Source organism: Bos indicus, chromosome 5 (assembly GCF_029378745.1).
Source record: "Bos indicus isolate NIAB-ARS_2022 breed Sahiwal x Tharparkar chromosome 5, NIAB-ARS_B.indTharparkar_mat_pri_1.0, whole genome shotgun sequence".
In the NCBI taxonomy this organism is placed as follows: domain Eukaryota; kingdom Metazoa; phylum Chordata; class Mammalia; order Artiodactyla; family Bovidae; genus Bos; species Bos indicus.
In genome coordinates, this window is record NC_091764.1 from 17,881,061 (window position 1) to 17,895,441 (window position 14,381).

At 37.5% G+C, this 14,381-nt stretch overlaps 1 protein-coding gene across 12 annotated transcripts in view; it reads right to left on the reverse strand.

Annotated features, from left to right (window-relative positions):
• Positions 1 to 1,648: 1,648 nt before the first annotated feature.
• The window catches only part of C5H12orf50 (chromosome 5 C12orf50 homolog), a 33,897-nt gene continuing 21,164 nt past the window's right edge, over positions 1,649 to 14,381 (reverse strand). For 6 of the 12 annotated variants that reach the window (XM_070788912.1, XM_070788918.1, XM_070788911.1 and 3 more), the window contains 8 exons: positions 12,507 to 12,617; positions 10,973 to 11,080; positions 9,288 to 9,404; positions 7,817 to 7,921; positions 7,365 to 7,568; positions 5,677 to 5,769; positions 2,596 to 2,729; positions 1,651 to 2,109 (listed from right to left, as the gene is read on the reverse strand). In XM_070788912.1, the coding sequence (XP_070645013.1) occupies positions 2,635 to 2,729; positions 5,677 to 5,769; positions 7,365 to 7,568; positions 7,817 to 7,921; positions 9,288 to 9,404; positions 10,973 to 11,080; positions 12,507 to 12,617 (833 nt within the window). In that variant the 3' untranslated portion in view covers positions 1,651 to 2,109; positions 2,596 to 2,634. Of the gene's footprint in view, positions 2,110 to 2,595; positions 2,730 to 5,676; positions 5,770 to 7,364; positions 7,569 to 7,816; positions 7,922 to 9,287; positions 9,405 to 10,972; positions 11,081 to 12,506; positions 12,618 to 14,381 lie in introns of all 12 variants that reach the window. The other 6 variants (XM_070788916.1, XM_070788914.1, XM_070788920.1 and 3 more) reach the window with 5 other exon arrangements.

Sequence of the window (14,381 nt, forward strand, 5' to 3'; positions counted from 1 at the left end):
TCTTTTATGTTCCAAAAAAGCAACTGCCCAACCAGGGGCATAATGGAATTTAAGCTTAAAAGCACTACTTGTACACTTAAGAGTCTATAAGCATTTCTTCCTCCATTGATTAATAGACAGCTTTTCAACTCAGCTCTTTTCTTATCTCCCTCTCCAGTCTGTCTTACCAGGATATTTTGCTGACCCAGTTTTTATTTATATCTATGTGTAAAAAAAACCATAATGACCACATCCTTAAGTTTTTGAAAGTGTGGAGACAGAGCCCCATTAAAAGCAAGAAACTATGGTTTATTACTCCACAAGTTGGAACCACAGCATCAGTGTAGTTCAGTCGCTCAGTCATGTCTGACTCTTTGCGACCCCATGAACCACAGCACGCCGGGCCTACCTGTCCATCACCAATTCCCAGAGTCCAACCAAACCCATGTCCATTGAGTCGGTGATGCCATCCAACCATCTCATCCTCTGTCATCCCCTTCTCCTCCTGCCCGCAATCTTTCCCAGCATCAGGGTCTTTTCAAGTGAGTCAGCTCTTCACATCAAGTGGCCAAAGTATTGGAGTTTCAGCCTCAGCATCAGTCCTTCCAATGAACACCCAGGACTGATCTCATTTAGGATGGACTGGTTGGATCTCATTGCAGTCCAAGGGACTCTCAAGAGTCTTCTCCAACACCACAGTTCAAAAGCATCAATTCTTCTGTGCTCAGCTTTCTTTATAGTCCAACTCTCACATCCATACATGACCACTGGAAAAAGCATAGCCTTGACTAGACGGACCTTTGTTGGCAAAGTAATGTCTCTGCTTTTAAATATGCTGTCTAGGTTGGTCATAACTTTCCTTCCAAAGAGTAAGCGTCTTTTAATTTCATGGCTGCAATCACCATCTGCAGTGATTTTAGAAAATGTTTTAAAAATAAAATATTTCTAAGAGTCCTGATTGCCTCTCTTCTCCAATAAATGTTGAACAAGAGGCTACCAGTAACTATAAGACACAAGCAAATACAAATACAGGGGGTTCCAAAGTCTTAGTGAAGTTCTGAACTTTTATAAACATGGGAGTACAAATGTTACAAATTTACAAACATATCATTTGAAAGGTTAATTATTTATATTGCTCTTGTATTAAGTTTGAAGAATAAATTTTTAATTTCAAGTTTTTGTTTCAGTCACTCTGCAGATGAAATTTTTTAAATAATAAAATTTTGTTATTCAAGATTCACAATTCTAAACGAGCACAAACAAAATGGAAATAAATTTTCAAATGATGTCTCTCTCTTGCATTCATAAGCATTTATACTTCTGGAGTTTCTGAAACCTTAAAAGTTCACTCAGACTTTTGGGATACCCTATTATTAATTCACTTTTTTTCTTTTATGAGTCCTTTTCTCCAGTATGATCATATAATTTTTGTTTTCATGGTAGGAAATATTTGTTTTTCAGTTCTGAACGTAGCACATTCCAGCGGGTAGATTTTGTAGTTTCCCTTTAAAAGCCATTGTTCAGCAACAGCCCTGAAGGACAAACCAGACTTTGTCTCTTTCTATAACACATCAAAGTGTATATGTTAGAATTCCTCTCATACTCATCACCATACTGTAACCCTGGGACTTCACTGAATTTGTTTACATTTTATCTGTAACTATCACAGAGGGCCCAGTTAAAATCTAGGTAAAGAAAGAAAATGTGAGGTTTCTTCCTTAAAGAATATTGCAAAACAGAAATCAAAGGCACAATTTTACTCCTCAATCTGTGCAATCTAATTTAGTTTACAATTAAAGAGTGATCTTAATTGTCAAACTTTTAAATTTTATTAAATGTTTGTGGCAATGCATCGAATGAATCCCAGACCTATACAAATACACAGGCAGCTGTTTGTAATTTGCATTTTTATCAGTTTTGAAAGAGCACAATGTACTTCCTGCATCTTATTTTCAGAATTTGCATTTTATCATCTTTGGCTATCCAGTATATAGTATGGAGTACTTGAATATCTCATTCTTTGAATTTTCATTTTTGATTGTAAATCAGATGATTTCTGGCACTTTTCTCTTTTCTCATTTTTCTCTTCTCTCAACCTCCAGGTTTACTTGCTCCCATTTCTTCTTGGCTCTAATAATGAAACACAAAACATATTTCAGTTATTTTCTTTTTCAGCATTATTCAGGGTACAAACATTTTGCATTTCTTTTGTTAATTACGTCCCATAAATCTTAAGACAAAACAAAAACTAAGCTTGTTTTAATTCATAAATTTTCAGAACGCCATTCAAATTAATTCCATTTCTTTCCAAAGCGTGCTATGATTTGAATTTAGATGAAGGGGAGGATAGAAAGGAATAGAAATACTACTATACAGAAGGCTGCACCATGGGGCACCCAGAATGAAGAGAATGAACATTGCCTTCTGTGCAGACAGGCACCTCCAGTCAACCAGCTATATCCCTATCGGAAAGGACATGTGGCCTCAAGGGAAGGCTGACAATGACATCTCTAATTGCCTTCAGCTCCTTTCCTCGATTCTCACAGACACACTTTCCTCTCCTCTTGCATTATCCTCAGAGCGTCCAAAAACATTTTCCCAAAGGGCTCCTCTCACCCATTTACACTTCCTCTGGCCTTGGCGCTCAGGTATTCCTCAGAGGAACAGACTAGTGGCAGCTCGTGTTTTCTGCCTCCTCTCTCCACAGGCCATCTGTCCACTGGGAAATGCTGCAATCTCTCCACTGTGCCCTAGCAGGAAGTGCAGGCGAGAAAACACAAACTAACCTTTCTCTCCCTATTCTGGGGAAAACAACAACTGCAAAGGGGAAGTGTTTAGGGGTTACACATTACCCAGCCAAACCTTAGGCAAATAAGAAAACTAACTTTATTTTGTTAGAAGCCTTTTTAATTTCTTGACTCTAAATTCCCATTCAGCCTGATATCGAAAATTTATCTAGTCCTGTGCCTATAAACTTAGTCCAAATTCAGTGGTTCCACAGTTATTTCACATGTATCTTTCAATCACATTCAAACTCTTTCCCAGGTTGGTTTTGTTTTTGTTTTTTTTTTCCCTCCGTTACCTTCCTGCTGTTTATCCTAATTTCTAGGGTTGGGACTGGGCTTCCCAGGTTGTACTAATGGTAAAGAACCCACCCAGTCAGTGCAGGAAACACAAGAGATTTGGGTTCGATCCCTGTGTTGGGAAGACCCCCCAAAGGAGGGCATGGCAATCCACTCCAGTATTCTGGTAGGCTACAGTCCACAGGGTCGCAAAGAGTCAGACATGACTGAGGTGACTTAGCACACATGCATGCAGGGTTGGGACTGGGGAGAATGGCTGCTGCTGTGTGACCATTAGGAAAAGAATGTCATCTCAACAATCTTGGGTTTCAACAAGGTCTGGGTCCTATGCTGGGGAACAGTGCCCATATAACATAGTCTAAGGTTTCTCAAACTTTAATGTGTATCCTAATCACCTGGGGAATCTTGTTAAAATGCAGATACTGATTCAGTAAGTCTGAGATGGAGATTCCATATTTCTAACAAGCTCCCAAGTGATGTCATTGCTGGTGGCCCTCAGACCATCCTTCAAGTAACAAGGGTTTGATCAGTGAGTGATGGCCTGGTTTCTAATCAACTCCCTGGAAATCTGTTGTGATTCCAGCCGAGTCCTCCCCTGGAAGAGAACCCAATCACAAAGGCATCTTTCTGATGCTATCCCTTCAGTCCCAGCCAGGAGACTCTGTGTACACCCACGAGTCCTCTCTCCCAGAAACTCACTCTTACTTGAAACTCACAGGAATATGTAATGCCCTCCCAAGCAAACTTGGAGCTTGGCAATTTCAAGAGGCTCTGTCTCCAACCCTCTAGCATTAGACGGGCTTACCCTCCCTGCAACCACATCACCAGAGGGCATTGAGAAATTCTCTCCAAAGTTTTTCCCCCTAGGTTGCATCTGAGAAGTACACTGCAGGTCCTTTCTATGCTCTGATTCTTAAAAATTCAAGGGAAATTCTGTCATTGACTTTTCTACCCCTGGGCCCTGGCGGAGCTGGAGGTGGTGAAAGATGAGGCTCCACAAAGTTTCTGTTCTCTTGCTGTCTGTTTCACGTACCTTCCTCCATGCTCTCCAAAATTGAAAGAATAAAGCAGTTTTGTTAGCTTGCATTCCTGTCACATACAGGGATGGTACGTGTTTCATATTCCGAAGTGACCCCTCTTCCCTCCCAAACCTTTGGTGATTCATGTTTAACTATGTAGGTGAAGGCTGTCGGAATACAGGAGCTGTCCCTGGGACAGGGGTGGAAACATCCCACCCACAAGGAAATCATGGGAGAAAAAGACATGGCTTAACAATTGGTAGTTTTATTTAGGATTTTCACCGGCTTTTCACCTCTTTCCTCACAAAATTAAGTGCAGCCCACATGAACTTAAGATGAAATATAAACAAATAGCACTGCAGTAGCATTCTCTTGTAGTAACATATGCAGAGACGGGAAAAAAAGAAAAGCGATTCACTCCAGTATAAATATATATGAAAGTGTTAGTTGCTCAGTCATGTCCAACTCTTTGTGACCCCACTGACTGCCGCCTGCCAGCCTCCTCCATCCATGGAATTTTCCAGGCAAGAATACTGGAGGGGTAGCCATTCACTTCTTCAGGGGATCTTCCCAACCCAGGGATTGAACCTAGGTCTCCTGCATCACAGGCAGATTTTTTTTACCGTCTGAGCCACTAGGGAAGACCTATAAATATATATACAGGTCTACATACTGCATCACAGTTGTAGTGAAGAGTTTATAGGGAAATACTGCTTTAGAAGATCCTGGCTCTTTATTTTGGGAAGTGTACAGTTTCTAGTCTGGATGTATTCTGATTATTCTGGGAATCTCTTGTATAAGGTTTTATGAATTTCAGATGATTCTGAAAGTTCTAGGCTACTGATTTAGGTAGGAACTCTCTACCTAGGAGTTTTTCTGAAAGTTTCATGTTTCTAAGAAGTAACTGAAACCAGTTTATCCTGTGTGATCTTTCAAACCTACTGAGCAAGCCTCAGAATAAGCTGGGGTAAGACACCAAGCTTTTTAGTAAAAGAACCACATCTGGAACCCGAGGTTGGAGCTTCTAAAAACCTTTACCCTCAGGAGGTCCCCAGAATCCCTACACCCTCCCAGGGAAAAGAGCACAAAACAGAGACCATAGTCACTTTGAACCTCCCAGGCTGGAAACTACAACTTAGGTGCCCTGTCAGCCTGCACTAGCCATTATGTACTCACTAGCCAGGATATAGCAGGGCTTTAATATTTTGTGTCAAAATATGGTCTTATATATTGCTTTGTAGTTCAACAAAAAATGCATCTTAACAGATTATATAATTGCTGAAACTACTATGCTTCTGGCTAAGGAGAGAAATATATCAAAAGACTTCTGATAAAATAAAAATAAGCAAAGAAAAACCTAATTTAAAAAAAGGTAAAATTAAACCAACACAGCATTGTAAAGCAATTATCCTCCAATTAAATATATAAATAAAAGGCAAAAAAAAAAAATTGCTAGTCGGTGAGATCTCTTCTAAACTCCAAGTAATTATATTCATATATATCATGAAAATTTTCTAAAATATGTTCCTTGAGCTTAAAACTTGTCATTCATTTTAGAGTTATATGATACATTAAAACCACTAGTAAATATTTACCTGTATATATCTTTTCATTTTTTGAATACGTTTTTGAAAAAGGAATTCTTTTTTGCCACGCTGAACCATTATATGATGTTGACATATATTTATCTGAGAGAAAAAGGAAACAGGAATTAAATATTTTATAATGTTAAAATCATATTCCAGGCGTATTTCAAAGTTATTATTCTCAGAGGTGAAGCTAATCTCTAAGTAATTCATTTTACCATTTCAAGGGTAAGGAATCAGGGATACAAGTAAGCTTATTAAGACCATTTAAGTTATCAATGACCGTGGTTACACATCTCTTAATTGGCTGTTCAGTTCCTCAAATAAGAATTGCTCCCATGAGGCTAAGCTAAAGTATGATACATGTACGTGATCAAAATATTTCATTGTCTGGCTTTCCTGTGATTTTACATATAATTCTGCTAATATTTGCAGAACTAAAGAAAGGAAGGAGAGAAGGAAAGAAGGAAAGGAAGGTCTGAGGCCCCCCAAATACAAATCTAGACAATCGCATCTAACTGTCCGGTAGTCACTGTATTCTTCACAAATGTCCACTCACAGTAAAATAATAATAAAATGATAATAGAAGTAAAGGGCTTTATTCTTGCCTGGGAAATCCCATGGACAGAGGAGCTTGGCAGGCTACAGTCCATGCTGCTGCTACTGCTGCTAAGTCGCTTCAGTCATGTCCGACTCCCAGCGACCCCATGGACTGCAGCCTACCAGGCTCCTCCATCCACGGGATTTTCTAGGCAAGAGTACTGGAGTGGGGTGCCATTGCCTTCTCCGATGGGGTCGCAAAAAGAGTTGGACATGACTTTGCAACTAAACAACAACAACAGTAGTAAATATAAATAAAATCATGTATATAAATCCATACAGATTCTATTTGAAAACAAACAGAAGAAAAATAATTTAAAAGCTAGCTTCTATGTAAATTGTAAAAGAAGGACCAAAGATAGACACAGAGTTTTTTACTTATGCTTCAAGAAGTATACAACAATCAGAATTCCACTGACTAGAGGCAAAAACAGGCAAATACAAACAAAATTACAGGGAGATGAGTGACCTTTTGTTAAATTGAGAAAATCAAAACCCAGCTTTAAAAGAACCAAATTCATCTGAGACAAGGGATTCAAAAATAAATCTGGTTCCCTCCTCCCTCAGGGCCTTGTACTTCCTGACACATACACTATGACTTGGCCTATTACATGATGGAATGATTTAAAAGCAGTCTGGACATGGATGGGAGAGATGAGCGGTTGTCAAAAATACTGCAGTTAACCCCCAAACTAACCTTTTCAGAAAGTAATCATGAAGGCCTAAAGAAAAACCAAGGCAGTAGCCAAAAAGTGATAACAGAACAATGCAGCTGGTGGAACAAGAAAATGTCAACCATTCAAAAACAATCCTCAAGAGTGAAATAAAGCCATCCAGGGGGAACAAAGTGCAGTGCTCTGAGACAAAACTCTAGAGAGGGTCAGTGACAAGCTATCTGCACCTAACACGTTCTCTCCAATGTCCTTTAAACCATGTGTACTCCTACACATGGACAAAATCCTCTCACTAGTTTTCTAAGATGTTATGGTGGTGATGGCCTGAAAAGGGAAGGGGTGGGGAGAAGCTAAGATTAGCTGGTCCCACAGGGATGCAAATCACAGACATGAATCAACAGTTATGTAAGTGTAGAACCTCACCTGAACAGAGCTTGAATTTGGGTTCCTTGTTAACATCAGCTTTATTGTAGGACCCGTGTGGAGGCCTGCCGTGAGGAGGTGCATTCAATGAGACAGTTCTGACAGCATCTCTCTGAACATGGATATAGGATGCATTCTCAGAATTTTTGTTTTTATTATTCCGATGGTAACTCATTTTATTTTTGGGATTTGAAGCCTGTACTGCTATAATAAAGGAAAGGGGAAAGGGAACAAGGGATGAAGCAATCTGGTTTCACACCTGTAATTAATGCACTGCGCTTTAAATGTTTAATAGCACGATGGAAGATAATGTAAGCTGAAAGAACTAGGTTTATAGGAATTGACATCTCAAATACATGGTGCATGATAGTGCCTTGTTTGTTGGCTAGAAAATATTATTTAATCTATTTTCAAATTATAATTCAGGAATACCAAATATAGAGACACTTTACCTCTCTGCATCCCTGGGTCAGGAAAGTTCTTTGGTTCGTCATATATCCATTTTCTTTTTTTCACACCTTTAAAATGAGGCTTCATCACTGGATGGACATCATTCACTTAAAGAAGTTACAAATTTTTACAGTTTTTAAGGAGATGCTTTCATCTGAAAATTACTGTAGGTACTAATTACATATCTGTGCATTCACATGTCAAGCAAGGAGGAAAGAAATGTACCACCCTAATACTTTACTTTCTAGAACAAATGGTGATTTATTTTTAAGTACCAAAAAGATTCTATCTTGATTTTTCTCATCAAATTGATTGATGAGAAAACTTTCAATAAGTAACACTCCTTTGGAGGAAAGATGCTTTTCGTCCAAAGGAATATGTGGATCCTTTTAAAGAACATAAAATTACAATCCAAATATAATTATATATCTCATTATAATGTTATTTTTAGTAGTTTTAGAATTGTCATTGTGAACATAAATCTTTCTTTACTTTTTAAGCCAAAACTACTACTTCTTAAGAAGTTGGATTAGTGTAAAATACTTTTAGTGAATATTATCTTATTGTTCTAAGCTGGGGTCATGGATAGTTTGGTGAAACAAGACTCAATAATCAAAATTTGTAAGTGCTAATATTACTAAGTTATTCACTTCTTGCTTGCTTGTTTTAACACGGAAAATTTTATGTGCAGGCTCAATTTTCCAAGAATTTCTAAGGTACATTTCTCCAGAGTAAAAATGAATATCAAAATCACTATGTAGATTGCATTAGCTCTCTATAGTGGGCTAATAAATCTCTCTTTGCCCTAGCTCCCATCTTCAGCTTAAGCAGGAAGCGTTCAGTGAAGCCCTGATTCACTGCCTCCTCTCCAAACATCATGCTCCATCCTTACTCGCATGCTCCCCTTCCTAGAATTTGGAAACTATATTTTTCACAAGTGTCACTGAACTAAGCTCCTCTGAGGTAAACCATGGTTCTCTTCGTTGCCTAGCTGGGGTTGAAGAATATTACAGGGGTTCAACAAATGAAATAGGAAGGAAGGAGGGAGGGAAAGAAGATTCATGAGTCTTGATTGTATCAAGAGAAGAGGCTTAGAGTACTAAATGGCAAGGAGAAGCAAAATCAAGAAAAATTAAAAAAAAAGAAAGATAATTTAAAAAATATGTCAATGAATCCCACAACAGGTTAAATTTAAAATATCATACTAATGGATCTTCTAAGAATGTAGTATTATATTATCAATTTTAATACCTAAATTAAACTAATGGGAAAGTATTTAATTTACTAGGACCCACATCACAATTCATTGTCAGAGTTAGTAGAAGACTATTGTGTCTTTAATTCTTAATCTTGAATAATTTTCAAACCATCCTTTTTTCTTTCTTTTTAAAAATTCTATTTCAAATAAGCAAAACAAATCCATGATAAGACAAATATATCTAAGGCCAAAAAGTGATAGAGCTAATGTCTCACTTGAAGAAAGGTCCTCTCTGCACTTCATACTGATATTCTCAGTAGCATTTAATACATGCGCTGTAGGTACTAGTCGGGTAGTTAGGGAACGCTTTGGATGAGGGCTGTCCTTGTTATCTTTTAAAGCAAATTAAGAAAATAAAATGTCAGTATTAATAAAAAAAAAAAAAAGAAGTATTTCTGTTGGTATTTCACTTTGCAAGCATTATATGATGGGCATATATATGCCCATCTATGCTCTTTAAAAAATATATATGCATATTAATTTTTAGAACCCACCACTGAAATTCCCTAGTTAGCACATTGAGTCCTCCAAATCTGTCAGTATCAAAACATTAAAAATTTGAAATACAGCCATTATCTTCAATAGGTAAATATGTATTTGTGGCAATATTTTTAATACCTCCATACAAAAAAAATTGTTTTTAAAAAAAGGGTTATCAATTTTATATCAAATGTGCCAATTAAAAAAAATTACTGATTTCATTTACTTATTTGGCTGGCCTGGTCTTAGTAGCAGCACATGGGATCTTTGATGCAGCATATGGGATCTAGTTCCCTGACCAGGGTTTGAACCCAAGCCCCCTGCATTGGGAGCACGGAGTCTTAGCCATGGACCGTCTGGCAAGTTCCAAGTATGCAAATTTAAACCAAGGATGAAGAAATATCTGTAAAACACTTCACTTGTTCTAGGCTTTGGAGCAGAACAATCCAACAAAGCTTTCTACAATGATGGAAACATTCTGTGCCATCTGAAACGATAGCCACTGGTCACATGTGAATACCGAGCACATGCAATATGGCTAGTGCAACTGAAAAACTGAATTTTAAAATTGTATTTAATTTTGATTAACTTCAGTGTTAACAGCCACACGCGAATGATGGCTACTGTTATTTGTGAAGTTAGAGGTGTGTTTTTTGATGGACTGAACAAAAGAGAGGAGGAGAGATTTACATATTGTTTTCCATAGGAAGAGTTTGATCACATGTCTTTCCCTGTCTTTGAGAATATTTATTTAATGATGGAGAAGACAGTAGATAAAATTGGTTAACACGTATATGGAGAATAGGTGAAGTCCTCTAATTACAGGACAGCTATTCTGTCTGTGGCTTAGAGAGCTGCCCAGCCAAGGTCCCAGCTGGGGGATTCTTAGCAAGGTAGAGGCAGCATAAACCTATAGAAAATGTACAATATTAACATGTCTCTGGATTATTCTCAGACTACAGTTAGTAATAATCCTAAAGCGGGAAGTCAGCATGAGATTAGTACTCTTCTCAGTAGATATATCTTCACAAAAGCTTTCTAAGAAAATTCAATCACACTGAATATTAGAAGCTGGGAGAAAAAAAAAAAAACTAAAGAGAGCTGGATATTACCATTGGAGAGAACCAATGACTTTAGAGCCAGGAGGACTCTCAGCAATTGTGTAGTCCAACAGGCTAGTTTCTCCCATAAGGAAACTGAAGGTAAGAAAGATAAAGCTCTACAGGAGAATAATTAGTGACAGAGCCAGGACTGGATACGGAGGGACCCTGACTCCTATCCAGTATATTTTGGTGTGTATTTTTATTTATTACCTTGTCTCTTGTATTGGTTTCTACAACTGTATAACACAATCAAATTTTACGTTTGTTACTTATTTATACAAATCACAAATGGATCAAAATATAGACTGGCTCATTACCTTTAGCATTTGAACATTTTGATATGGTGCTTTCTTTCTCTTCAGTTAAAGCTTCATTTTCATCTACTCCAAGAAATATGATTCTCTGTGGAACATAGCAGTCACCTCCTAGGACAATAACTTACTGTCAGTGGCAACAATGGCGGACAATTGTACAAAGCTATCTTTCAATACAGCATTCTCCTCCTCTGAAACACTATTTAAATACTTCTCAGTGATACTATTGCCATCTCTATACGTATCATATATGTTTTGATTAATATATATGTATATGAATATTCAGTATGTACACTTACAGGTAATTGTCAGAAAATTCAGTCAACACAGTTTTCCATCTAACAATCTTTACCACACTTTGCCATGCTATGCTAAGTCACTTCAGTCGTGTCCGACTCTGTGCGACCCCATAGATGGCAGCCCACCAGGCTCCCCCGTCCCTGGGATTCTCCAGGCAAGAACACTGGAGTGGGTTGCCATTTCCTTCCCCAATGCATGAAAGTGAAAAGAGAAAGTGAAGTCACTCAGTCGTGTCCGACTCTTCTCAACCCCATGGACTGCAGCCTACCAGTCTCCTCCATCCATGGGATTTTCCAGGCAAGAGTACTGGAGTGGGGTACCATTGCCTTCTCTGTTACCACACTTTAGAGATACTCAATAAATATAATTGCTTTCCATATAATATCCTCAAGTGTATGAAAGCAGTTTTCATATTCCCTAAAGATCTATTTTCCAGGATAAATATCCACAGGTGCTTTAAAATGTACTTAAATACTTAATTTCAGATCTTCACCATACAAGTTTCTGTTTCTTAACATAGAATACTTGTTTTCAAGTAACCTTGTTTAAAAATAATTCTCAAATATGGACTACCCTGTATAGAAATCAGTGGAACTAATACAATAATAGATGACATTTATACAGCATCTTTCTAAATGTCAGATAGTCTACTGAATATTTTAAATGACTTATTGCATTTAATTATTTTTCTTTAGTACTCCTAATAATGCAATGTAAGTTTATCTTAGCTATCTGGTAGCTGACACAAGTTACTTAATCATTTTGAAACTTTGTGGCCAACAAAAGCATTTATTTTTCCCTCACAATCTGTATCATACCAAGTCTTTCCCAACTTGAAGAAAACCTACCAGTTACGTCTTGGACTTAACTGCAAGAGGCTACGTTTATCACAGTTTGCCTTTGCCTCTTTACATTCGACTCACTGTCCCAGCGTGTTAGCTTCCGGTCACCTGTGCATTTTATAAACAACGTCTCTATACATGTAATCGCCGTTCAACTGTTTAAACACAAAGCCGTTTGTTCCACAAATATTTACAAAGTGTACTGCATGTGCCAGGAATTCTACTGCAGAGAGCAACTGATTATACACAATTCCTGGCCTCAAGGAGCTTATCCAAAGTCAGTGATAAAATATCAAAGAGACATTGATGAAACAAGTTGCTTATGAGAGAAAAAACTCAGAACTATGTATTTTATGGTGATATACTCAGAATCAATCAGTAATAAATTAACTAACCTCCATTTTCAAAAGCAGCAATGTCAGTCCTTGGTTTCCTGTCCAATGATGCTTTTATTTCACCTTGCCTTTCAAATAGGCTGAATTTTGTTGGAACTGTCAGACCATCCCCTAAAAATTAAAAAAAAAAAGAAATCACTCAAGAAACCATTAGGTGCTTATCTAAGTTTCTGAGAGAATTTATGATGATAGTAAAGAATCTAAAAGTTAATCGAAGTATTGTTTGTCTAGTGATTTCATGAACAATAAAATTATAATTATATACATTTTAAGCCAACTTATAATAATCAGGAAAGCAGAAGGGAAGTTTATTTTCTTATGTGGATAACGTAACAAGTGGCAGTTAAAAAATGTGAGCAATCTAATGCTATAGTGTATATATATTTAATTTAGTTGATGTGACATATAATGAATTTTATAATATTTCTTTTGTTTTTATCTACTCACCATGAATAAACTGAGTAAAATGTATTAGGATCTACTTCCTGGTGGCTCAGACGGTAAAGCGTCTGTCTACACTGTGAGAGACCTGGGTTCAATCCCTGGGTTGGGAAGATTCCCTGGAGAAAGAAATGGCAACCCACTCCAGTACTCTTGCCTTGAAAATCCCACAGACGGAGGAGCTTGGTGCAGGCTACTGTCCATGAGGTTGCAAAGAGTCAGGCACGACTAAACAACTTCACTTCACTCACTTCACTGATTGAAAAATGCTAATTATACTGATAATTAAAGTCTCTCCATTCTCTTTATACATTTTTAGATAATTTTCTCCTAAAATAAAATATTAAAAGGAGAATAAAGGAGCTATGGTAATCTGATATAACTTGTGATTCTGAACTGGATTCTAAATAAGGTAGATTTCATTTTAGTATAAAGAACATTAATGGCACAATTAGTGAAACTTTTTTTTAGGTTTGTAAATAATATCACTAGTAATCTTCTGATATTGGTATTTATACCACATTTGTGTGAGAGTTATGTACGCCTGCAACTTACTCTCAAACAATTTGAAAAAAAATAACAACAATGTGTATATTGAGAGAGAGAGAGGAAGGGAATGAAAAAATCAAATGTGTAAAGTGCCAATATTTGGGGAAGTCTGGGTAAAGAAGGTTCATGAATTAACTGGAATTATTTAAAAATAAAAAGCTTTTTAAAACCATAATGTAAAGTGAAAACGCATGTAACTGTCTTTCTATCTGACATTTTTAATACTCATTGCTAACATGTTTGCCCTTGTTTTGTTTTTCTTGTCTGTGTCATTTCCTTCTCCAGGGGATCTCCACTCCCCAGGGATCAAGCTCATGTCTCCCGTGTGCCCCGCGTTGGCAGGCAGGTTCTTTACCACTGGCGCCACCTGGGAAGCCCTTGTGTGTGTAATTCGGACAATCTGTCCTTCACTGGATGGCCCCCACCTATCAGCTTGGGTTTTTCGACTGTTCTACCGTTTGACAGTATGTTGCTGCCACCTACTGCCATATATGTTTAAATGGCTTGCCACACATACTTGCAAGACAGACATTCTACTCTTTATCTTATATTCATCTTGATCCTGGGAATCTTTTCCAACTATTTTTTCGGTACCTAAGAGGAGGAAAGAATTCTGATTTCGCTTACTGCTATAAAGGTTTTTTTGTTTAAGCTCATCCCAGAGGCAAGAAAACTACTTAAACCCATGGCATCCATGGATTTTTCTCTGAGTTCCTTGTTTTATATCCAGAAAACAGTGTTCTTTTTATCTTGCCTTCAAGAGCAAAACATTCACCAACAGAAAAGTCAGATTCACCAGAACATAAGACCCATAAAAGGCACAGCCTTATATTTATTCACCTGTGTTGCCCTTGAAATTGGCTGGTACACAGGAAGCACTCATTC